The 20,907-nt window shown below is 49.5% G+C and overlaps 7 protein-coding genes across 7 annotated transcripts; 3 read left to right on the top strand and 4 right to left on the bottom strand.

The window, feature by feature from the left end:
- Positions 1 to 1,031: 1,031 nt before the first annotated feature.
- On the top strand, positions 1,032 to 2,560 carry GUITHDRAFT_84577 (hypothetical protein; the record flags this gene model as incomplete). The annotated part of the gene is made up of 10 exons (XM_005840018.1): positions 1,032 to 1,110; positions 1,158 to 1,203; positions 1,252 to 1,314; positions 1,366 to 1,424; positions 1,479 to 1,560; positions 1,611 to 1,671; positions 1,727 to 1,760; positions 1,817 to 1,861; positions 1,907 to 2,387; positions 2,432 to 2,560. Exons 1-10 carry the CDS (start codon positions 1,076 to 1,078, stop codon positions 2,558 to 2,560), a joined length of 1,035 nt encoding a protein of 344 aa, XP_005840075.1. The 5' UTR covers positions 1,032 to 1,075.
- Positions 2,561 to 3,075: 515 nt separating this feature from the next.
- GUITHDRAFT_55815 (hypothetical protein) lies at positions 3,076 to 3,555 on the bottom strand (the record flags this gene model as incomplete). Its single annotated transcript, XM_005840017.1, has 1 exon — positions 3,076 to 3,555. A coding segment is annotated over one exon (480 nt), but the record flags the coding sequence as incomplete, so codon positions are not given.
- A 938-nt stretch (positions 3,556 to 4,493) lies between these two features.
- On the bottom strand, positions 4,494 to 4,745 carry GUITHDRAFT_55566 (hypothetical protein; the record flags this gene model as incomplete). Its single annotated transcript, XM_005840016.1, has 1 exon — positions 4,494 to 4,745. A coding segment is annotated over one exon (252 nt), but the record flags the coding sequence as incomplete, so codon positions are not given.
- A 2,247-nt stretch (positions 4,746 to 6,992) lies between these two features.
- GUITHDRAFT_150520 (hypothetical protein) lies at positions 6,993 to 7,999 on the top strand (the record flags this gene model as incomplete). The annotated part of the gene is made up of 5 exons (XM_005840015.1): positions 6,993 to 7,216; positions 7,268 to 7,535; positions 7,581 to 7,662; positions 7,713 to 7,893; positions 7,945 to 7,999. Coding segments are annotated over exons 1-5 (694 nt in total), but the record flags the coding sequence as incomplete, so codon positions are not given.
- Positions 8,000 to 8,980: 981 nt separating this feature from the next.
- Positions 8,981 to 11,052, bottom strand: GUITHDRAFT_159245 (hypothetical protein). Its single transcript, XM_005840014.1, has 7 exons — positions 10,996 to 11,052; positions 10,699 to 10,906; positions 10,439 to 10,652; positions 10,135 to 10,411; positions 9,954 to 10,082; positions 9,845 to 9,902; positions 8,981 to 9,627 (listed from the first exon to the last, which is right to left on the bottom strand). The coding sequence occupies exons 1-7, from the start codon at positions 11,026 to 11,028 to the stop codon at positions 9,551 to 9,553; spliced, it is 996 nt and encodes a 331-aa protein (XP_005840071.1). The 5' UTR covers positions 11,029 to 11,052; the 3' UTR covers positions 8,981 to 9,550.
- A 1,242-nt stretch (positions 11,053 to 12,294) lies between these two features.
- Positions 12,295 to 14,006, top strand: GUITHDRAFT_161163 (hypothetical protein). Its single transcript, XM_005840013.1, has 2 exons — positions 12,295 to 12,610; positions 12,660 to 14,006. The coding sequence occupies exons 1-2, from the start codon at positions 12,547 to 12,549 to the stop codon at positions 13,946 to 13,948; spliced, it is 1,353 nt and encodes a 450-aa protein (XP_005840070.1). The 5' UTR covers positions 12,295 to 12,546; the 3' UTR covers positions 13,949 to 14,006.
- A 22-nt stretch (positions 14,007 to 14,028) lies between these two features.
- GUITHDRAFT_101534 (hypothetical protein) lies at positions 14,029 to 20,252 on the bottom strand (the record flags this gene model as incomplete). The annotated part of the gene is made up of 15 exons (XM_005840012.1): positions 14,029 to 14,274; positions 14,367 to 14,768; positions 14,814 to 15,281; positions 15,337 to 16,969; positions 17,016 to 17,101; positions 17,152 to 18,513; positions 18,559 to 18,751; positions 18,800 to 18,840; positions 19,086 to 19,235; positions 19,294 to 19,406; positions 19,454 to 19,579; positions 19,626 to 19,703; positions 19,746 to 19,905; positions 19,949 to 20,062; positions 20,112 to 20,252. The coding sequence occupies 15 exons, from the start codon at positions 20,250 to 20,252 to the stop codon at positions 14,029 to 14,031; spliced, it is 5,313 nt and encodes a 1,770-aa protein (XP_005840069.1).
- Positions 20,253 to 20,907: the final 655 nt, after the last annotated feature.

The following is a 20,907-nucleotide window of genomic DNA, read 5'->3' as shown; positions in this document are numbered from 1 at the left end:
CTTACTCGTCATTTTTCCTCAAACTATCGTGTGGAGAAGCCCTTCCAATGTCCCCCTCCTGTCTCGATCGCTTCCTGGCTCAGACTTTGTCTCAGGTTCCTCCCTCCTCCTCATTTACTCCCCTCACCATCCAAGCAGTGATCAAGACTCAAACTATAACCCTGACCAACTTCTTCCATCATCGATATCATTCATCGAGCTCTCCCCCTCCCCGCCTTCCCCTCCCCTCTCGCTGTCAATTTCTCAGCAAAAAGCGCCATCATCAGCTGCAGGCAGGAACTTCTTGGTCCCTCCTCCCCTCCCTTACATTATCACCCAACGCTCAAGGGCGCCCGCCTCAGGTGATAATTGAGCCCTCATCACCCCTCATTCCCATCTTCTTTTGTCTTTTCCAGACTCAGGCTTATCACACAGGCTCGTCCCCGCTCACACCCAGGTGCGCCTTTTTCCCGGTAAGCTGTACTCCAATACTACAAGTTAGGACCCTACCAAAACTTACGTCCGATCGCCTAATATTCATCTGTCACTTTTCAATTTTGACAAATATATGGAAATGAAGGTACTCAACTTATGAAAATATTGTTGGCTTGCCAGAGTTTGTCCCATAGCGCCTCAGCGGCAATGCAGCGACGGCCTTGTTGCCAAGCAGCCTCGAGCCGAATCCACTGATCGTTGAGACCACTTTCATGCTGATTTCACTTCGAAGTTATGATCAAGATCGCCCTGCTGCTTGTTCTTCGTGCTCGCTGCTTGCCCTGCGTTGAAGGCGTCGTTGTTGCAGGCCGTCTTTTGTGTTGCTTTCAAGGCGCATCGCCATGGTCATCGTGTGTGTTGTGATAGCAGTTGGGAGGAGCAGATAGGTGTTTCTATTGTGCAGAAGATTCAAGGGCATTGCCTTTCGCGTATCCTCTAAATTCTGCTGTTTTAAGGTTCCCTCATGAACAAGTAGGTGCGACGTATATCAGTGGTAAAGACTTTCCAAAGTCTCGTCTGTCGGTCGTGCTTACCTCAAGGAATGCAGACCTGCAAGAAAAAAACTCGTAAGAAAAACAGGAGGACCTGGAGCATTGAGAAAATGGTACATGCGATGGACCCGAATCGACCTGCAAGGCAAGATTGCATTCGTATCTATTCCGTGTGTGAAGGCTTTTCGGTAGGAATCAAATCCATGAGAAAGAGGAAGACGCGATGATGACAGACTGGGTCTGTTGATCTTGGATGGCAACTTCAAGCCTGTTGACGATCTTACAGCATATGGAGCGCGAGCTTTCCTTCGCCATGTCTCTTCACCATCGTCTGGGTGGCAACAGCATGGTACGGTCTTGTCACCAGCGACAGCATTTGTCAGCTGATGAAACGATCTAGGCTCGAATGCTGCAATCTGAAGAACTTTGCAACCTTGTCTGCAAGATGGCTAAGACACCGTGTGGACCCTGTTTCTTGCATCTTGCTTCCTGCTCATTGTTCACCACCTACAGTGTCTTATGCGTCATTGGGGGCAAAGATCATCAAAGCAATGACAGCATATCAGCCGTGGAGTGTTATGAACCAGACTCTCAGGCAAGCTCCATTGGAAGGTAGAGCCTGACAGTGACTCCCGTCATCCTCAGAGATGGTTCAAACTCCCGCCGATGCCCTTTCCCCGTCGCGGCCTTGCGGCAGCAGCACTCGGTGAGTTCTCTTAGTGTGCACGCGAGAAAAGTTTGCTTCCTCACATGTGGAGTAGATGATCGCGTCTACATCGTTGGCGGTCAATACTGGTGATTGATCGATCAACACTCGTCTCCTCCTCGTCTCCTCACGCTCTCCTTCTTAGCGGCCAGTACACTCCTCCATCGGGCACGGCGCCCATCTTCTGCAGGAAGCCCCTCCTTCAACCCGCCAAGGTTGGTAACAGTCGCAGCAGGTATCATCCCAACGCCATGGTGCAGTCCTTCAGCGACAAGCTGGGAGACTGGAGGAACGAGGCCCCGCTGCCCACAGCTCGATCGTACCTTGCAGCCACAGCCCTCAAGGGACAGCTCTATGCTCTCGGGGGCTTCGATGGCACTCTGGGGAACCGCTACCTGGCTACCGTGGAGAAGTATTGTCCTCTGATGGATACATGGGTGTCTTGCTCGCCTCTCCCTTCCGAGAGAAGCCACCTTGCCTCGGCTGCCTACGGAAACTCCATCTACGTCTTCGGGGGATACTGTTCAGGCGCAGCTGTCTCCTATGTCGACGTCTATGATGTGGTGACGGACGAGTGGAAACGAGGACCTTGCATGCCCACTGCTCGTGACTCGCTTGCTGCCGCCGTTCTCAATGGAAAATTCTTCGCTTTGGGAGGATGCACGAGTGGGGGAGTGACGAGCTTGGCGTCTGTTGAGAGCTTCGATCATCGCTCGGTTTCCTCCTCTTCGGCTCCCTCGCCTTCTGACTCCTCCTGCAGGGCAAGTGGGAAACAGAAACGCCCATGCCGACCACTCGAGCTCTGCTGGGCGCTGCTGTGCTTAACGGCCGCATCTTCGTGGTAGGAGGGACCACGGCGTACAACTGCCTCAACTCCGTCCACAGGTGAGAAGAGCGCGACAATGGAACTCGCTGATCTTGATGCAGCTTCGACGCTCGTATGGGAGCCTGGCAGGAAGAGACCCCCATGCAGTCGTCGAGAATCGGCGTAGCGGTAGCTGTGATATGAGGAAATAGTCACAAGGCAGGAGCATAAGAGAGAGGAGCAGCAAAAGTTTGAATGCTGCTGGCGATTCCCTCGGGAAGGGAGGAAGCAAGTTGACGATCAAGAAACAACAATTGTTTATATCAGTTTGATTGTATTATGACGAACAGGAAGAAATGCAGAAAAAATAAAAGGAAGATGAATGCGGGTTGCGAGGTGCATCATGACACGGAGAGATTCTGAGTCTAGATTACATGGTAATGTTGTAACGTCGTCAGAGCTCCAGGAGCAAGAGAACAGACGAAACTTGGCTGCTACTCCTTCCCTCTTGACAGCAGGCCCTTTGGTACACCTGTCAGAGAGTTTCCCTTTCCTTGAAGCAGCTTCGAAAGTGCGCAATCCTCTCCTCCATGGATCCGCAGAATTTGCTTCACCTGCTCACTGACGTTGATCCCCTGCTTCTCTGCCGCTCCCTCCAGCTCATGCGCCAGCTCTACCGCCTCCCCCATTATCTGATACCTCGGCTGTAACTTGCCGATAGCGCCTGCAAGACACTTGCCAGTCGCTATGCCGATCCTGCACGCGATGTTGACGGAAAATTCCTCGCGAGCATTGTCGATAATCTCCACCATGTCCCGAGCAAGCGCCACCATGCGCTGGCAAACCTGCCGCTGGTTGGACTCGTCGATCCAGCAGGCGCAGATGTAGGCGTCTCCTATGGTGTCCATCTTGAAGACGTTGCGGGCCTGCACCGCCATGTCGAACTGAGAGAAGACAGAGTGTATGAGCTCAGCCACCCTGATCGCCTCCTGGCTCGCAGTCAGTTGCGTGTAATGGCAGAGGTCCAGGTAGAGAACGGCGGCGTTGCGGAACTCGCTGGCAATCTCTCCGTTTTCCAGGATCTCCTTGGCGATATTCTCAGGGAAGAGGTTGTTCAGGATCTTGAGCACGGCATTGTTCTCATGCTGGTACTTCTTGAGTGACTTCCATCGCTCGCGGTCCACCAAGTGGAGCTGCCGGAGGTGCGAGTAGCTGAAGCTAGTGCAGAAGATGAGCAGGAGGAGATAGTTGAGGTTCATCTTGGGGGTCTGGCTAGTGATCAAGTAGAAGCAAATCGGTAAAAAGAAAAGAATGAAGCTCAGCATCTGCCGCACTGACACGCCACTCTGCATCAGGTTGATGACGGTGAAGGCTGGAGTGAAGATGAGGATCCAACCTGTCGCATGAACGATCGGCAAGAAACCGAGCATGGTAATTAAGTACAAGGCATTGTACACACAGAACAATCTCTTCCAGAATCGGAGATAAGAGAAAGCAGACTCAGGTTTCGTCCACCTGCTCTGCAGGTGCATGGCAGAGAAGAGAAGCACCAGTAGTCCAAGAAAGAAGCGTTGAGAAAAGAGGAAAAGCTTCTTGTCTTTCACGTTCTCCATCCTCTTCACTGCATCCAGATTGTACAAGTTGTGATAAGTCACCAAGATCCTCACAAAGTTGCTCACCACCGCTCTCGATATGTTTCAAGTTTGATGGAGAATCTGTCCGAGTAGTACTTTGTCTCCACCTCCATATTTACGAAGCGACATGAACGCGTCGAGATTTCCACTCTTTTCTTCCTCCCACCCACCTCTTCCTGTGCTTCTGACAGGCTGATCCAGGAGCCGTGGCTGCTAGGTGGGGAGTCGCAGGTGGAGAAATGCTGGGAGATGGTGTCATCAGACCGTGAATTCTCTCTGCTCAGTATGTCTCCCTTCTCTTCGATTCCCATCACCTCGTTGATATCGCTGCTCCTCCTCACCCTCTCCTCCGGACTCGGAGCATCCCCTACAGCATCGAAGCCCACGTAGTAGGTCTTGATCTTCCCCTTCCCCTTCACTTCCTGCACCCCCCGACAAAACAGAGGGATGTCCGGATGAAGTCGCTCCATCACCTCCGCGAAGCTCTGCGAACAGTGGATCCTGTCAGCCTCCGAGTAGCTGCACATCCTTGCTCCCGTGTTGATCGCATCTCCAAAGAGACAGTAAAACCTCCGCTGCTGCCCTACAACTGCTCCTGCCACCTCGCCTAGCGAGATCCCCACCTTCACCCACAGGTCCTCCCCTGCCTGTGATTTGTACATCCTCGCTTTGCTGATCAGCTCTTGTGCCAGAAAGACCATGGATCTCGAGCTCGTCCGCAGGTACTCCTCCTCGTCCAATGGCTCTTGGAAGGGGTACGCCGTTCTCGGGCATGCAACCACATAGTGATCGAACACGTGATGGTACTTGAACATACCGAAGTCCTCGACAATGTTGTCAAAGTCCGCAAAGATCTTCTTTACCAGCTTGAAAACATCTCTTGTGTTAGTGCGAACATCTTGGATTGCGCTGGGCGACAGGCTCACGAACATGATCGTACAGCTTTTCATCGTGTTCCCCACAAAGTCAAAGTTCTTCTGATCTTTCAGCCTCGAGTGAAGGGAGCGAGGGATCAGCGTGGAGAGCAGCTGGTTCGTATGCTCGGACGCAAGCTTGAGAGCCCTCTCCCTGAAGAACTCATCCCGTGCCTTCGTCATCCTCGATTCGCAGATAAGCGAGTTCGTCCCCGTCGAGATTGCATGCTGCAAGACGCCTGATATCAGCGTCATCAAGTCAACCCCTGTTACCAGTCCTGTGAAGAGGAGGCTGATCAGCTGGATTATGGACAAGTAGAACGCAGAAGATCCGTCTATCCCCGCTGATATGGGGAGGAAAGTGCCGAGCAGAGCGTACATTGTCAGACCGTCCGGGTAAATCAACCTTGACACACACCCTCCGTCCTCACAGCCAAACTCAGAGCAATGCTGTGTTATGGTGGCGTGAGGGTTGCTGTCAAAACAAGTCCTTCGCCATGGAATCTGCCCTTGAAAATCGATTGTCAGGTTGACATACGGGGAACGGCACGTCTCAGAGAGTGATCTTCGCATGTCGGCCACAGCTCTTCGCCCTAGTTCCAGTTGAAACATGAATGAGAAATATATGATTAACAAGACATCTTTGTTTTGTGTTCTCCGTATCAATGCTTCGAAAAAATTCAAAAGAAATGGAAGGCTCGAGAGCAAACTGACGAGTCCAGAGAGGAAGAACAAGAAGGCATGAAAGTGCAGAAGCCATTCCTCGCCTCCACACTTATCCCCGCGAGATAAAATACGTGCTGCGAGTATGTAAAGGAGACCCACGATCCAGAGCTGTATCCTGAATGCTTTGACATGCTGTCTGAAGTCGTGCTGCCTGAAAGCCAACTCATCGAAGTCGGCTTGATCTGTGGAAGAATTTCTCCTTCCAAATCTTGATACCGGCTTCATGTTGACGTATATCAGAGCGATAGAAACAAACAAGCCATGAACATGAGCCGGGTCAACATGCTCCCAGCTACCTCCCCCTGGTGAAACTCCTTGGTACAGGAAACAAACTCCACCAACACTCGAATCGACCAATCGGAGATGAGGAGAAGGAGCAGAAGGAATCAGAGAGAAAGTACTTGTTCTTCAATCATGCATTACTGATATGCTGCTGATGTTCCTCTTCTGCCCATCCCTCTCGTTGCTCTCTGGCCTGGTCGCCATGGCCACGCACCCTTGTAAGATTTGAGGAAAGATTTTGAAAATTTCACTGAATGTTCAAACTTTGGTAATGCTTTTGAAATATTGTTTGACTTCCCTAAAACATTTATTATATACGACATTTACATATGGTTTATACATTTACTAGTAAATAGCTAGTATCTACTATGTTTTAAAACGGGAACCTTGCATAAAACGTTATTGAATATCTAATAATAGCATTATTTTACTTCACGCATGCGTACATAGTAGTAAAGTTCTCTCGTTCTCGTGTTCGAAGGAGGCAATTCCATTGGGTACAAGTTTTAGTCAATCTCCAAACATAGTACAAACATACATAGACCGAGCGCTGCTAGCCGGGCTGTGACTGATGAGCTGATGACTCAAGGCTATTATGAAGAAGTTGTTGGTACGAGCGGGGAGTTGGCCCACCACGATCGGAATCGGCGAGCCTCGGCGCCGGGGCCGACTCCGGGCAAGGCCCCGCTCTGAGGTCGGAGTACGAGGAAAGTTTGTTAGACTTGTACTCCGTCGGTTATGGGCCCCGTTTACTATGCTCAATCATGTTGATCTTAGTAAGCCTTGAAGACTGTCCGGTCTTGTTCAACCCCAGTGCAGCTGAGGTCGTGGCCGCTGGCCGCACTGTGCCACGGTGACCCACCGTGCCCGGCGCTCAGCGGCTCTGGCAGCCCGGGCACTGAATCATACAGTACCAGCCTAGTAGTAGGTCCGGAACCGTTCCGCCCGACTGCCCAACGGTTGCCCGATGGTGTTGGCGCTCTAGCCCGGGTGAGCCTGCGGCGGCGGCTGATGTAAGGAACCCGCAGAGGGACTGCGGGACTGGGAGGAAGGATGAGCTCTGAGTTCGACCTTGAGTCCTTCTCGAGGATAGGCAAGTCACTGTCGAATGCTTCCAGCCTCAGATCCATCAGAGAATCGTTGGAAAGCAGCAGACAGCAGACAAGAAGGAGCAGGGAGATAAGGTCGAGACTCTCCATTGAACTTCTCTTTCCTCCATGTGACTTGTAAAACAGCTTCGTGTCTCTTTCGGAAGTCAATACTCAGATTGTAGATTTTCATGTAGATCGTGGCCGACATGCAGTCATGCTCTCTTCCCCACGATCCGAGTCCCTTCAGGATTCTTCCTCGACTACACGTAATCCGTTCCAGCACCTGGTGTCCTTGGAAGACAAGAACAGCTTACGAGCGTCCAAGATGAGGAAGAGGCAGGCAGACAAACTCCACGAGAATCGATTTATCTCTCAACGAGGAAGCCGGGAGCTGGATGCTAAGCCCCCTAAGGTGAAGATTTGATGCGTTGTCAGTCGGAATTGATGGAGGCAACAGGAGAAGCTCGTTCTTCCTTCCTCAAGTTTTCTTGCACCAGAAAGAAAGGAGTCAGTCTATTACAAGATGCAGGACAAACGATGTGAAGACCCTCTCATGCCTCTTGTGTTGTGTCCTCAATGTGCCCATCAGATGCTGCTGTGCCTCCGATCGGGCATTACGATGCTAGCTATGAGCTTGTGAGACCGAAGACAGCCAGACTCTGCTACATTGCAGCAAAGCAGCACAACGTGAGGTCATCGTCGCCTCAAGGGCACTTCAAGGTGTCTGAAACACACTTCACGAGGAGCAAGAGCTTCGAGTATGCTCCCAGGCAACCTTGACAAGAGAGTTTGAGAGAGATAGTGTGACTGTTTACCAACAGCTCAATCTCAAAGTCCGTCGAGAACGAGATGACAAGCAGCCCTTTCAATCTGAGAGGAGAGGAAGAACGCCTCATGTTCTCCCCCCAAGAACGGGTTGATCCCTTTGTCTGGAGAGCGTAAGGCACTGATTATGAGTATGACAGAAGGAGAATTCGAGAGATTTGCAAGAGAGCATCTCTCAAGTGTCTTTCCGAAGAGGTTCGAATTCTTGCAAAGATGTGCTTGCACTGCTGTATCCTCACTTCTTTGCAGGTCATGACCCTTCGGAAATCCAATCCACTGATCAGAACTCATGGTTGAGACCGGAAAAGACGCAAGATTTCAACAAGACCAGTGGAAGATTTGTTGGAGACCGAGCTCTCATCGCAGGCTACCTGGCTCTTTCTCGCAAGGAAATGTTTGACCTGGAGTACTCGCCTTCTGTTGAGATTCTGGAGATCACAAAGAGGTGACTTAGCTCCCTGTTTCAACTTGTTGCCTCCTGAGATGCTTCCCAGACACACACCTACCCCTGACCTCTCCAGGAGTGGACGAGACCACAACGATGCGTTAGAACGATTGGGTGACCCTTGCTTCAGCTCGCTCTGCTCATCTCCCAGTGTTTGACGCAGTGAGTTTGCAGGCTATGTAACACCCGAAAGAACAGCAGCGTAAGCACCTGTGTTGATGTTTGTGAGCGATTGTCAATGCTGAGCCACAGGACTCCCTACTACCCGAAAGTTGCGGATCCCATCCGCTGGAGTGAGCAGAGGAATTGGTTCCATGCGACGCATCCGAATGTAAGACGTCATTGTCATAGGTGGTTTCTCAGACTGCTTGGTACAGAACAACAAGGCAAGTGTCAACATGAAGACAATGCTTCCAAGGAAATGGACGTCTTCGGGCAAAGGTGAAACTTGTTTTTCTGAGCAAATAGAAATCTGTTGACATCATGATTGAAAAAGCAGTCCCTTTGGGATTGGATCTGCGAGAGGAGTCAAACAGCAACCTACATCTCTTCAATCTCAAGGAGTCGCATCCAATGTCAAGACACATCCCATCCTTTGAGATGCGCAAGTCAAACTCTTCGCATGCAGAGAAGCTGAAGACTTCATCAAGATCAGAATGGGCTCATGACCCCTCCTTCTCCCTCGTCTATCCTCGTCCTTCCTCCGTTCCCAGGTTCGACAAGATGACGAACCGAGTGCCCCTGTCGTCGGTCGAAGACGAGGACTTGCACACCAACCACGATGGAGAGCCGAACTACGCTGTCCTCCGCCCCCGATCGTTGTCCCCTGTCCGAATCTCGAAACAGGTGGGTCGGGAAAGTCACGGCGGAGTGATGCAGAAGACAGGAGCAGGAGGGCTACACGGCCTGGACTACTGGGACGGAGTGCGACAAGCGCAGGGCTCACTTCGCAGTGCCAGCCCAGATTTCAACAAGACGATAGGGCGAGAGAAGAACAGTATTCTCGACAGCTCGATGAGGGAAATGATGCAGCTCGCGAGAACAATTGACAGTCATTTCGTCGAGCCGTACTCAAAGGTTGGAGTGAAGGCATATAGGGAGGGGAAGGAATCGGGGGAGATATGGCATCCAAAGGATAATGTACAAATCCACAGGGTTCATAGGGTCAGCCTCGACTCCAACTCAAGATCGCGGGTCGAAGTGAACAAGCTGAATTCCAGCACTGGAGGGGAGCCTGAATCCGCAAAGAAGTTCAAATCAGCTTTTGTTGACAACATCTTGCAGAAGCAGCGATCGCCAGTGAAATAAATGTCGAATCGAATTTTTGTTTTTGTCGACGTATATGTACATGTTCGATTGTCAATCGGACGGTACATTTGCAGGGGAACGATTTGTTTTTTCTCCTGTTGCAAGGTCAGGATTCCACCACGCGCATGCTGCAGACGATTCACTGCCTGTAAACCCCATACAGTGCATTCCGTTGTCTACATGCAGACAAACGCCAGTAACCTGAAGTTTGTGGGAATTTCAAAGCAGAATCGATCAAGGACAATATCTTACAGCAGTAGACAAATCTGAGCAGAGTGCAAGAGCAGCCCTTCCAACGTCATCAGCATCCATCTTCCGCTGAAGCGGGGAGTGCTCCTCGTGAAACTTGATGTAAGAGTGTATGAAGCTCTCTCCTCCGCCCTGTTCAAAGTTCATCTTCCCCGGTCTCCCTTCTTGTTGCATCTCCTCTTACATTCTCAATCGCGCTGGCAGCACGTGAAAGCAGGGGGCCAGCAGAGATCGAGTTCACCCGGATGCCGAACCTCCGACCAGCCTCGTATGCCAGTACGCGGGTATCGCTCTCCAGCTGAGCCTTAGCAGAAGACATGCCGCCTCCATAGCCGGGTATGACGCGCTCTGAGGCGATGAACGAGAGGGATAGGCACGACCCGCCCGGCCGCATGATCCCCCCAAAGTGCCTGACCATCGAGACCCACGAATAGGACGAAGCGGAGACAGCCGCTAGATAGCTGAGCATAACACACGTCAGAAGCTACTCGAGTTGGGAGGGCCCCTTCCCTTCCCGCGAGGTGTCGATGAGCGGCTTTTGAACTTCGGGAGCATTCGCAACAGCATGAACGAGGATATCGATTTTACCCACGTCCCTCTTCACACGCTCTGAGCACGTCCTAATGTCATAGTCCTGCACATCTGCATATCTCCTGCTGCCCTTTACGTGCTCGGGAATCTCCTCTGGTTCAGAGTAGTTGACTGTGTGAAGCAGGTCAATCAAAGTCAACACCGACGAGTAGCTGACCATCAAGAGGATAGATCCCTTGAAACTTCATTGCTGACCCGTCAGCAAGCAGCTGCTTGTCACCAAACCCTCTCTCCAACCCTCTCTTGAAGATTTTCAGTGCAGGTGGCCAAGTTCCAGCTAGGACTGATGCTCCTGCATTGCATAGTTGCCTTGAAATGGCCCATCCATACCCATTCGCATCAGCTATACCAGCTACAAATGCCACCTGAACATGAGGCGCGAGGATCAGCTGGAAGTCACGCGGGAAAGAGACTAAGAGCAACAACAGTGTTGGAGATCAAGAGCATGCCACACCTTCCCCTGTAGGTTTAAATGGTAGCCCGGCATCTTCACGCTCTTCTGACCAATCTTTTTGAGTATCAGTTGAGAGGCGCAGTAGAATGTAAGAGTGTAAGGCAAATAAGAAAAATTGAGGTGGAGGTGAGTCTGGGAGGAGACAAGTAGGTAGGAAGAAAAGGAGAGGGAGAGGCGGGGGGGGGGGGGGGCGAGGGGGAAATTGGGAGGGAGAAAGGGGGATTAGAGGAAGAGCAGGACCCAGAGGGAGAGGGAGAGGGAGAGGGGGAGGGGGAGGGGGAGGGAAAGTTGAAGGGGGACCAGCTAGGATGTTCCGCCAAAAGCAAACAACGATGGTCGCATCTCGGATCGCTTGATCTTTAACTTGTATTCGCTGTCTTTTTGAGTTTTGTATCTGTATCAGCGAGGCGGACTGCGAGTCTAAAACTCTCTGTTCGAAAGTATTTATTTCGCCTGTTTGTACCTCGAACGATGAAATCTTTACCATTATATAAGTTTCAGTACCAAATTTTATATAGTCTTTAATTTTAATATTATGAAATAAGAACAAAGAAACGAATTCTTACTTACCTATTTACCTATTTACGTACAAATACCATAGAATAACTATATTATAGATAGTCAGTTAGTACGAGGAAAATAAACTCGATGAAAAAGCGCCACCCTTGTTTTAATCGCAGAAGGTACCCCCCACCCCTGAAAGAAATCACCCTACCATGGTGCTCGCGACTTCTCGATTCTTCTAAACAGAATAGTACCCCTACTTATTCCTCTTAGTTGCGGAAGATATGTCAGGGGTATTTCTGATCCACCACCCACCTGGACCTTACAACACAACTACCCACCCGTTCAGGAAGGACCCCTACCCCCAAGGTAGAGCCATAGCCCCTCGGCCATCGCACACTCCTCGCCGCTGCCGCTGCCATTGCGCGCCTGTTTCTTCTTGCTGGTGCTAACGCTACTCCTATCGCTCCTGCCGCATCTCCTCCTTCTCCAAGCCCTGCTTATCATCACTGATTGCGCTTCTGCTTTCCGTGTCCTTCGATCTCCTCCTGTCTTTGCAACCGCATTGAAAAGTAGCAGTTGCACCAGTTGGGAGGTTTACAGAGTTTGTCGGGGTCTCGTCTCTCCTCTTCAGCTGCAAGTCTCATCAAGACTGTAGAAATCTATCTTCAAGTTAGCATAGTTTGAAGGGCCTTGAGCTTCTTACTGTGGATTATTCCCTCTACATTGCTCCCATTCACAGCTTCTGTTCTTGGTGAGCCGTGGAAACCAGCGGGTGACTTATCCTACCTGCACAGCTTTACTTGATCTTCAACAAAGGAGTTCATCTTCCTGCACAAGTCGGGTTTCTCCAATCGAAATCGATCACCGCCCCTTGATCTTGAATCTTGACCATCTGTTAGGTGGACCCTGGCATCGGTCCCTGCAGTTCTGCTGATAGCCAGGTCGTTCATTGTCAGACCCTTCTTTTCTGCTCAAAACATCTTTCTCTGGTGGACTTCTCTGTTGCCTTTTCTTGTTGGAAGAGGATCAGTTCGCACTTGAATCATGCAGATGATGCCTGTCGCTTCTGAAAACATTCAAAATCTGATCAAAGACGTGAAGCCATCAGGTATTCTCTTGAGAAACTTGTTGCCTGAAATAACTAACTCTTTTAACAGAATCAATGCATTCTCGTCAAAACACTCCCCTCTCAATCGTCTCTGTTGATTACACAGTACGTGAGTGTTGGGCTAGTGGGTATTACGTGGATGTTACTGTGGTTGTGGACTGCAATACTGGTTCGCGCAGGAATAGGTTTGGCGTCAACGGTTGGACCATGTCTTTTGAGCTTCGTGAAGCCAAAATCGTAAAGATGTGGAATGCTGTGATGAATGTTGATGGAGGTTCGGTGACTGCCGTTCATAAGAACTTTTGTGCGCCTGTTCACAGGGGCCTTGCGGTTCTTTACCTTGGATTCGAGGCCAAACCAAACAATTATCGAACAACACCTGTCTTCCCGGACACTATCACGGTCAACGGGCAGGTTTGCGCAGTAAATGGAAGCTTTGCGCGTGAGATTGCAGATTGTTCGAAGGATTACTTGATTGCAGACTCGCCTTCTCCGTCCCCTCGTGCCTCACCATGTCCTTCCCGAGAGGCATCTCCAACTCGCGTGAGGCCTGAGGCAAGAAGATGCGGCTCTGCACCATCAGTCCTTCAGCTCTTTCCTTTCGGCTACGCAGATCGATATGATTGCAGTGAGGACAAAGCGTCTCATTCGTTTGATTGTTCCGCAGAAAGCAGGGAAGCCTCTGATAAAGATCGCCCATGTCAGACCTCTTGCAACCAAGAAGATCGCGACGAGGAGCACAGCGTTGCAGACACGCTATCTCCATTCCATGACGACGTTGCCTACCTCCACGACATACAAGATTCTCCGGATCAAAGAGATCAAAGGTTCGAGAGTTCCTTTACATCCTCACCAGAAGAGTTGGACTGTACGCAGAAGAACATCGTAGGCAAGCGAAAGCGAACGGCGGAAGAATCACCTGAAGAACCACCTCAAGAAGCTTCTTCCACGAAGACGGTACCTAGATACCCTCGTACACTTACGTTGGAATACTATCGAAGGTCGAAAGCGTTGAAGAAGCGCAAGTTCCTGCACATGGACTACCTCGACTCTCACTTCGGCTCCCGAGAGGACGTGATCATGAAGACTGTCCTCGATAAGGCTCCCATTGTTCTTGAACCCAACATGTTTCCTTATGATACCCCAAATGGTGTTACTCATTGGACTCTATGGAGCAGAGCCTGGTTGACCGAACCCGAAATCGAAGATTTCGTCAACAAGTGGCTGGCAGATAACCTGCCTGAAGCGATTGAGTGGAACCACGACGACAACATGGCGGACGGTTTAAGTATCAATCTCTTTCACTTGCACGTGTACATACGCTGTCCTGCCAAGTGATTTGTCGTTGTTTATTGTTTCTCTGTTTTTTGTTGTACTATGTAAATAAAAAACCTACAAAAATCTCTAGAACTTCGCCTTCATGAGTAGTAGGATAAGGTCCCTGCATTCTCGGTGACGAGGCGAAACTGCTCTTCGTTCCACGTCATCCTGATAGTCTCCCACATGTCTTCGTGGCTCTTGCGGAAGTCGGCGAGGGTTCGAGTGATGGAGTTGCGGATGATCGGGTCCTCATCATGCAGCAGGCAGAGAGTACAAACAGCGTCAGGCATCCAAGCTGGCAAGTCAGTTGGGCTCGAGATGATGGCAGAAGAGACGCCGAGCACCTGCTCAAGAGGGCATCAGATTTTTCCCCAATGCCACTTCGCACCATTCAATTTCCCCCTGAGCACCTCGTTCACCCTCCCCTTCTTCGCACCTTTGCATGACGAGTCACAAGAGCTGCGCTACGCTCACTCTCAGACATCTCCTTCTGCATCTTGGCTCCTCTCCGCTTTGGCTTTGGCGCCAGGGACAGGAGGTAGGTGACCTTCTCTTCAGAGAAGGCTCGCAGTATCGACGCAAGAGATTGGCTCGCAGAGATCCTGACTTCAACCACCGGGTCGCTGATGAGACGATGAAGGAGCTCGAAGGCCTTGTTCTTGATGTCTACCTCCAAGACATGCGAGTGACCAAGCTCGCGGATAAAGTCAACGGTTCCCGCACGAACTCTCCAGCTCTGAGAGCTAGACAGGAGCTCTTCCACCCGTCCAAGCACAGCAGCCGCCGTTTGCCTGTCTCTCAAAGTTCTGGCAATCAGCTCCAAGGCAATCTGTCCAACCTGTCGATATACATCAGAACAAACCGACCAAGTCGACAACTCTACCTTGGCGAACTCTCTGTCCGAGTCTTCCTGTATGATCAAGAACAAGGAGATCGCCTGCACTAGGTACTTCTTTACCGACGTGGAGTATCCTAATCGGCACGAGTGCATGAAGTAGTAGATGACGCCTTCGATCTGATTCTTGAGCTCCATGAGCTGCTGTGAACCCTCTGTCGGGCGATTGCTGAAGTAGAGGTTGTAAAGTCTGGTCATATCCTCAGTGATCCAGTCCACCAGCTCAAAGTCTGGAATGATTTTGCCCAACACGATAGTCTGATCAGTCATGCGAACTTCGCCGGTGCCGCTAAAGCCGCGGCTGATTTGTAGGAGAGATCGTCCGCACTCCTCGCGGACTAACTTGGAGCTGTTTCCGATCAGACGACGGCTCGTCTCATTCAAGATCCGAGCAACAGGAAGTCCTTTCCACCCAAACTCCATGAGGAGACACTGCTGAAGCTTGAGGCCCTTCACCTGGAATCAAGAAAGAATCAGGCAGCTGGAATGATCACCATCTGTCTTGTCTCACCAGATACAAGGCGGAATCATTGTTGGCAGCGCACAGTGACCCTACAATTCTGCTGAGCCAGTTGAACCTCCTTGGATCACGATTGGATGTCGAAAAGCGAATCATTTCGCACCAATCCCCAACGGTGTCGGGGGCAGCTCGGCTCAGAGTTTCCTTCAAGATGGAGCCAAGTTTTTGACGGATTTGTGTGCCTTGCACATTCTGCCAGTGATTGCTTGCTCGTATGACACCAGCCAAGATTTCAGCAGCGGCACATTGATTCTCGCGGTCATCAACTTTTCCCGCCAGCTCCTCGATAGCTGGAAGGGCATTCAAGGATGCATCTGGTCCAGCTGTGAGCATGAGATACTCAATGGCAAACATGTTATCTAGGTTGAAATCTTTCGATAGAGGTGCAGCGCTTGTTCTTGGCCAGAACCATCGGGAAGCCACCAAGCTGCGTACTGCAACTGAAGCTGCAGGCATGGAAGGCGCATTGCTGGATTGAGTTTGAGCCCTTTCATCCCCGCTAAGTCTGTGATCATTGCTGATCTTCTCAACCACGCTCTTGAACCAATCGGACTGTGAAAGCAAGCTATCAATCAGATCCATCACTGCAGAATTGGACCAAAGCTCTTGCTTCTTTGTCTCCGACGCTTGCCATGGCTCATCAGAGAAGGGTCCCTCGAATTCTTGGTCTATTGGCATCTCAAAGTTCTGAGGGTTCAGTTGATTATCTGCGCCTTCAATGCCTGTATCAGCAGTGCTCCCTTCTGTTTCCATACAATCTTTCGCACGATTCACTGAATAAATCAAGCTGAAGTTGAATAAAACAGCACGACAGAGTTGACGAAGTGGTAAAATATCACTGTTGAGGCCATGAATAACATATTCAACAACTTTGAGGTCTGGCGTGCAGTCTTGTCGCATTGAAAGCAGAATCAAACTGGAAGTTGCGAGTACCACGTATCTCCAGTGAACCGAGCTTGAGCTCGTACCTGATGATCCATCAAGTTGAAATTTCATGAGTTGTACTAGGCCTTCATAAGTTTCCTGGCTCTTCTTGGCACGGTAAGTGGAGGAATTTCTCCCAGACTCAAACAATTTCTTTACCATTTCTTGTGAGAAAGCGCTTGTGACGTCAACATCGGTCATCAGGCTATCAGAGTGTTTGAGGCCTCCAAAAGGCAAGGCGAACCAATGCTTGACATAGGTACTCCACAATTGAGAGAGTCGCACTTGAATTTTGATTTCATCATATTGATGTGACCCCAATAACCCATTCAAGAGAAATTTGCTCAAGCTCCAGTTCCTTACAATCTTCTTCATAGCTTGATTAGTCTGAACTGTGAAGATGACTCCCTTCAGGGCACCCTTGGACGAGTTTGCATCGCTCAGGGTTGAAAGAACCTGTGTCAGACATTGCACATGCAGGTATGGAAAGCGGCGAATCACTTTTGGCAAGACTTTCTGAGCCTTTTTTCTCACCATTGAAAAGTCATGAACACACATCGATGACAAATGCTTCAAAAGATCCGAGACAACTCCATTGGCTTCAAAGACTCCCATGTCCAATCGCTTTCCCATCAAAGCATATGATCGCCATACGAGAAGAGGCCTCGAGTATGCCGATTCTTTGCCTTGGAACCAAGATCTGGCATAAATGTCACAATCCAGTGACTGCATATGTGGGTACAAACCGATTGACAGCTTTGTGATAACTCGCCGAACTCTTCAAAGTTTCATACTTAGTCCAAACCCCGTTCGATGCCAAGTAAGATGATACCTGCAGGCAAAATCCTCAAAAAAATGTGCAAGGGTGTGTGATAGTTTTACCATCTTCAAGAGAGCCTTTATAGTTGGAACATCAGGATTCGAAACATTGGCATGTACTTTGCAGCTTTCAATCAGCAACAATCCCAGTTTCTCTCGAAAGCCTCTGCCCCACTCAGGATCATCCAAAACAAAGGATCCCCAGCGCGATGCAAGATTGTAATCTGTGTCATCTTCGTCATCGCACTCTACACCTTCTTGAAGACTACTTTCTTGAGCCTGGAATTCTGGTTTTGCCCGAGGCATAGGAAAAATTTGTGCTCCACCTCGAATCATAGCATCGATACAACCAAATGCTGCTCGAATTGATGCAGCATCATTTGACTTGAAAGCCGTTTCTGACAGCAAAAAATACTTTTCAAGAATCTCCCGAGACTTCTTCTGACAGTCGCTATTTGGTGTCAAGAAGTCAATCTCCATGTCCTGGAAAGAGGGTGTCGGTTTCCTGATGTCTTGGGCAGTCAGCTTCTGCATATTCGATCGTTTTGATGGCGGTAAAACTGAAAAATCTCTTGGAAGCACTCCAAGCAAACCTCTCAACAATTTTCGAAGCAATTTTCGGGCTTCTCTTTGAATTTCTGATTTTTCATGGAAGAGAGCCACATCTAAGACAGCTGTAATTTGGTCCACATGGATCAGGACTGCAGATCCAGCATTAGACACAATGTGTCCTAACAAATGCATGAAGTACGCCGCCTCAGAAGCAGGAGACTGAATCTGTTCCCCATCTGATGTAATTACCTTCTTCAAGATTGCTGGGATGAGGTGATTTACCGATTTTGTCGCATTTGCATGTACCAAGGATGATAGTAAGTGACCAACAATCTGTTTTGCTGTCGGGAAGATGCTGGATGAAAACTGCCTGGTAATGAGGCTCAAGCAATGGGAATACAATGCATCTGACATTTGGTGAAAGAAAGAAACAAAGAATCTTCTCAAGACATCCTTCATGTGGCTTCTGAAAGGATTTCCTTTCTTCAAGTCCGGAACATTTCGAAACAGCTCTTCAAATCTTTGTAAAATTGCAGTGCATAAATCGTTCAGCACATACAAGAATTCCGGCTTCTCAGATATGTGCGAGATGTCTTTTGGATCTAATAAAGGGACCTCCATGAACAGCGCAGTGAAGAATCTCAATGCATACAAAGTTTTTGTAGGATCATTTGCATCGATTCCATTGACCGCAATCTGCATCACTTGCCCGAGAAAATCGAAACCTTCATCCAATTCAAGAATTGGCTTCAAAAGAACCGATGTAAGGCTTAGAGAATTCTGTACTTCGTGCGGCCTCATCACGTTCTCTATGGACATCAAAATGTTTTGCATGATTCCTGGAAGACAGTCTCTTGAAATCGAACCAAGTTCCTGACTTAGGTGATCAAAATTTGATCTTGATAGACAAGCAAATACCTTGATCGCTTGCGAGGCTGCAAATGACATAGAAATGTCTTTCGAATAAAACGATTTGAGGGCGAGAGGGAGGATGAGCCCCTCAAACCATTTGTTATCCTCCTCACTCAGCATGTAGGTGGATTTCCACGGCTTTTTGGCCTTGTGCTTCCCCGATTCCATCCCGAGTCTCTTTGAGTAATTCAAAGCAATCCTGTCACAAAAAAAACGTTACCAATGATTGATTGAAAATAGAGTATACATCTTGATGAACATATCAAGGCATTTTGTATAGCCTCCTTCCTGTACAAGAAGAAGGGATTCAATTGACCTTGAGGTATTCAGAGTCACAAACCTGGAGTGGATGAAAAAACGGGGCCAAGTATTGCAGAGTCCTTTCGAAAACAGTTTTTGTTATCGTATTGGGCGAAATTGTAAAGACAAAACAGCGAGTCAATTTCTTCACTGTCTCTGCTTTCATCTAACGAGCAAAATGTCAGTGGCCATGAAATTTAAGAAAATTCTATGCTGTAGGATGGTTTTCTTACGTCCTTCTTCCCTTCAACAATGAATGAACAGTTGCTTGGCCATGTGAGCTGATCAGGATTTTGGGCATTGTCTTTGGCAGTTGGAACATTCAGCAATTGGAGGAATGTGTAAGACAAGTCCTCAATCAGAGGATTCAGCTCTTCAGTCATCTAAAGTGAGAACAAATTAGCACAAGTTAGTGTAATCTGAACCAAGAGATAAAACAACCTGGTCCGCGTTGTGGCGGAAAATTCGATTGAAAAGTGTGATCCAAATCAAATGCCATTCCGTGCAATTTGGAACAAGCTTCCAAATCTCCCTGAACTCTTGCAAAACTGCCACTGCAATCCACGTAATCACTGAAGAGGATAAGAAGGATTTTGAATACCTGAGCCTCCTGCGCTTTCTAGGCCATCATCAGGAAAAAAGATACAAAGAATGCTGCTGGCCATGTAGAAGTTGATGTCATGGAGAAGGAGGTATGGGCGAATCTCGATTAGGATCTCCCGGGAAGCTGAGATAGTGTCAGAACTCGCATTCTGCAGAGAGCTCAGTCGAACCTGTTTGCGAGAAGAAGTTTCTCGCCCTCCTCACTAGCTTGCAGAGGGATTTCATTCTTTGATTGCTTGCCTCCGAACCTAAAACCTGTCAAGGACAAGAGGACAGGTGTCCACGAATACCTTCCAGGTGATGTCCTCCATGCCGCGCGTACCCAATCCAATCGGATCCCTTGAAAGAAGCCGCTGTAAACTTGTTGTATAACTGCCGCCAATCAAAGACTGGTCGATCAGGCGAGCCAGGAGGTGGACAGCCAGGATGTTTGTTGAGGTACTTGAGAACCTAGCTATTTTGTTAGCGGCGAACTGACGCTAAATCATGAGACCTCTGAAAGAGCCATGGCTACGTTTGCTTCGTGATAGAGGTCTCCGTCATTGCGATAGAGGATCTGAAACAAGAGCCGAGCAATCTTGGCAAGTCGCTCGAATCTCACCTCGCACTGGGTTTGAACTGAGTTTGTGGCAAGCAAACAAAGATCGTGAGAGTACCTTGAGCTTCAAGAAGGACAAGTAAGGTCGAACGGAGCGAGTGGAGCCAAGGAGGAGGAGGGAGGATAGTCCCTTCTCTGCCTCTGCTGCTTCCTCCTCGCCATCCTTCACGCCAATCCACTTTGCTGCGAGGCTCGCCATTGACGAGACGCTTCACTTTGGACACCTGCCCCTCTAATCGGTTCCCTAGTCAATATTCCTGTTCTATATGGTTCTATAGTCAACATTTGTGCTGTCCGGAACTTTCAAGACATGTCAGACGGTCTCGTCCTTTCAGTCATTGATACTACAACTGGTTTTACTCAATGTTAAGTTAACAATCAGTACGAGGACACTCAGTCATTGATACATGGTTTTACTCAAGTTAAGTAACAGTGTACGAGTTCGGAGCGGCCTCGGAGTGCCGGGCCCCGGCCGCCGCCACTGAAAGCCAGCCGCCGGTCACCGCAGTGACGGTGCCGTCGGACCGTCACGTCGTCTCGGACCGTACCCGGCCTACCGCCGTCAGTATGACAGTCTGCATTTTTTAACTTACTTGTGACTTTGAGTAAAACTGAGTCATTATGATATCCGAGTGGCGGTACGGTAGCCCGGGATCCGGCCGCCCGGCTGCCGGGGGCCGGCTCGGACTCGGAGTCCGAGCACACTGCCGGCCGGGCCGGGCGGCGCTTCCGATCGCTGTCTTCCGAAAAGTCTCATGGTTCTTAATTCGTAATTGCTGCCTTCTTGATTTTATGGGAGGGGTAGGTGTTCAGAGGGTTGTAAGAAGGGGTAGAGCTATGCTGTGCTGGGCGGT

This window comes from Guillardia theta, assembly GCF_000315625.1.
Source record: "Guillardia theta CCMP2712 unplaced genomic scaffold GUITHscaffold_7, whole genome shotgun sequence".
Lineage (NCBI taxonomy): Eukaryota > Cryptophyceae > Pyrenomonadales > Geminigeraceae > Guillardia > Guillardia theta.
This window is presented reverse-complemented; position numbering and strand designations above follow the sequence as displayed.

Excerpts from the sequence above, each read along its gene's own strand:
- GUITHDRAFT_161163 (XM_005840013.1), top strand. The coding sequence starts at position 12,547 with ATGCAGATGATGCCTGTCGCTTCTGAAAACATTCAAAATCTGATCAAA. Across the intron at positions 12,611-12,659 it reads CAAAGACGTGAAGCCATCAG|AATCAATGCATTCTCGTCAA; the intron begins GTATTCTCTTGA and ends CTCTTTTAACAG.
- GUITHDRAFT_159245 (XM_005840014.1), bottom strand. The coding sequence starts at position 11,028 with ATGCCGGGCTACCATTTAAACCTACAGGGGAAG. Across the intron at positions 10,907-10,995 it reads ATTTAAACCTACAGGGGAAG|GTGGCATTTGTAGCTGGTAT; the intron begins GTGTGGCATGCT and ends CCTCATGTTCAG. Across the intron at positions 10,653-10,698 it reads AGGGATCTATCCTCTTGATG|TCAACTACTCTGAACCAGAG; the intron begins GTCAGCTACTCG and ends TGCTTCACACAG.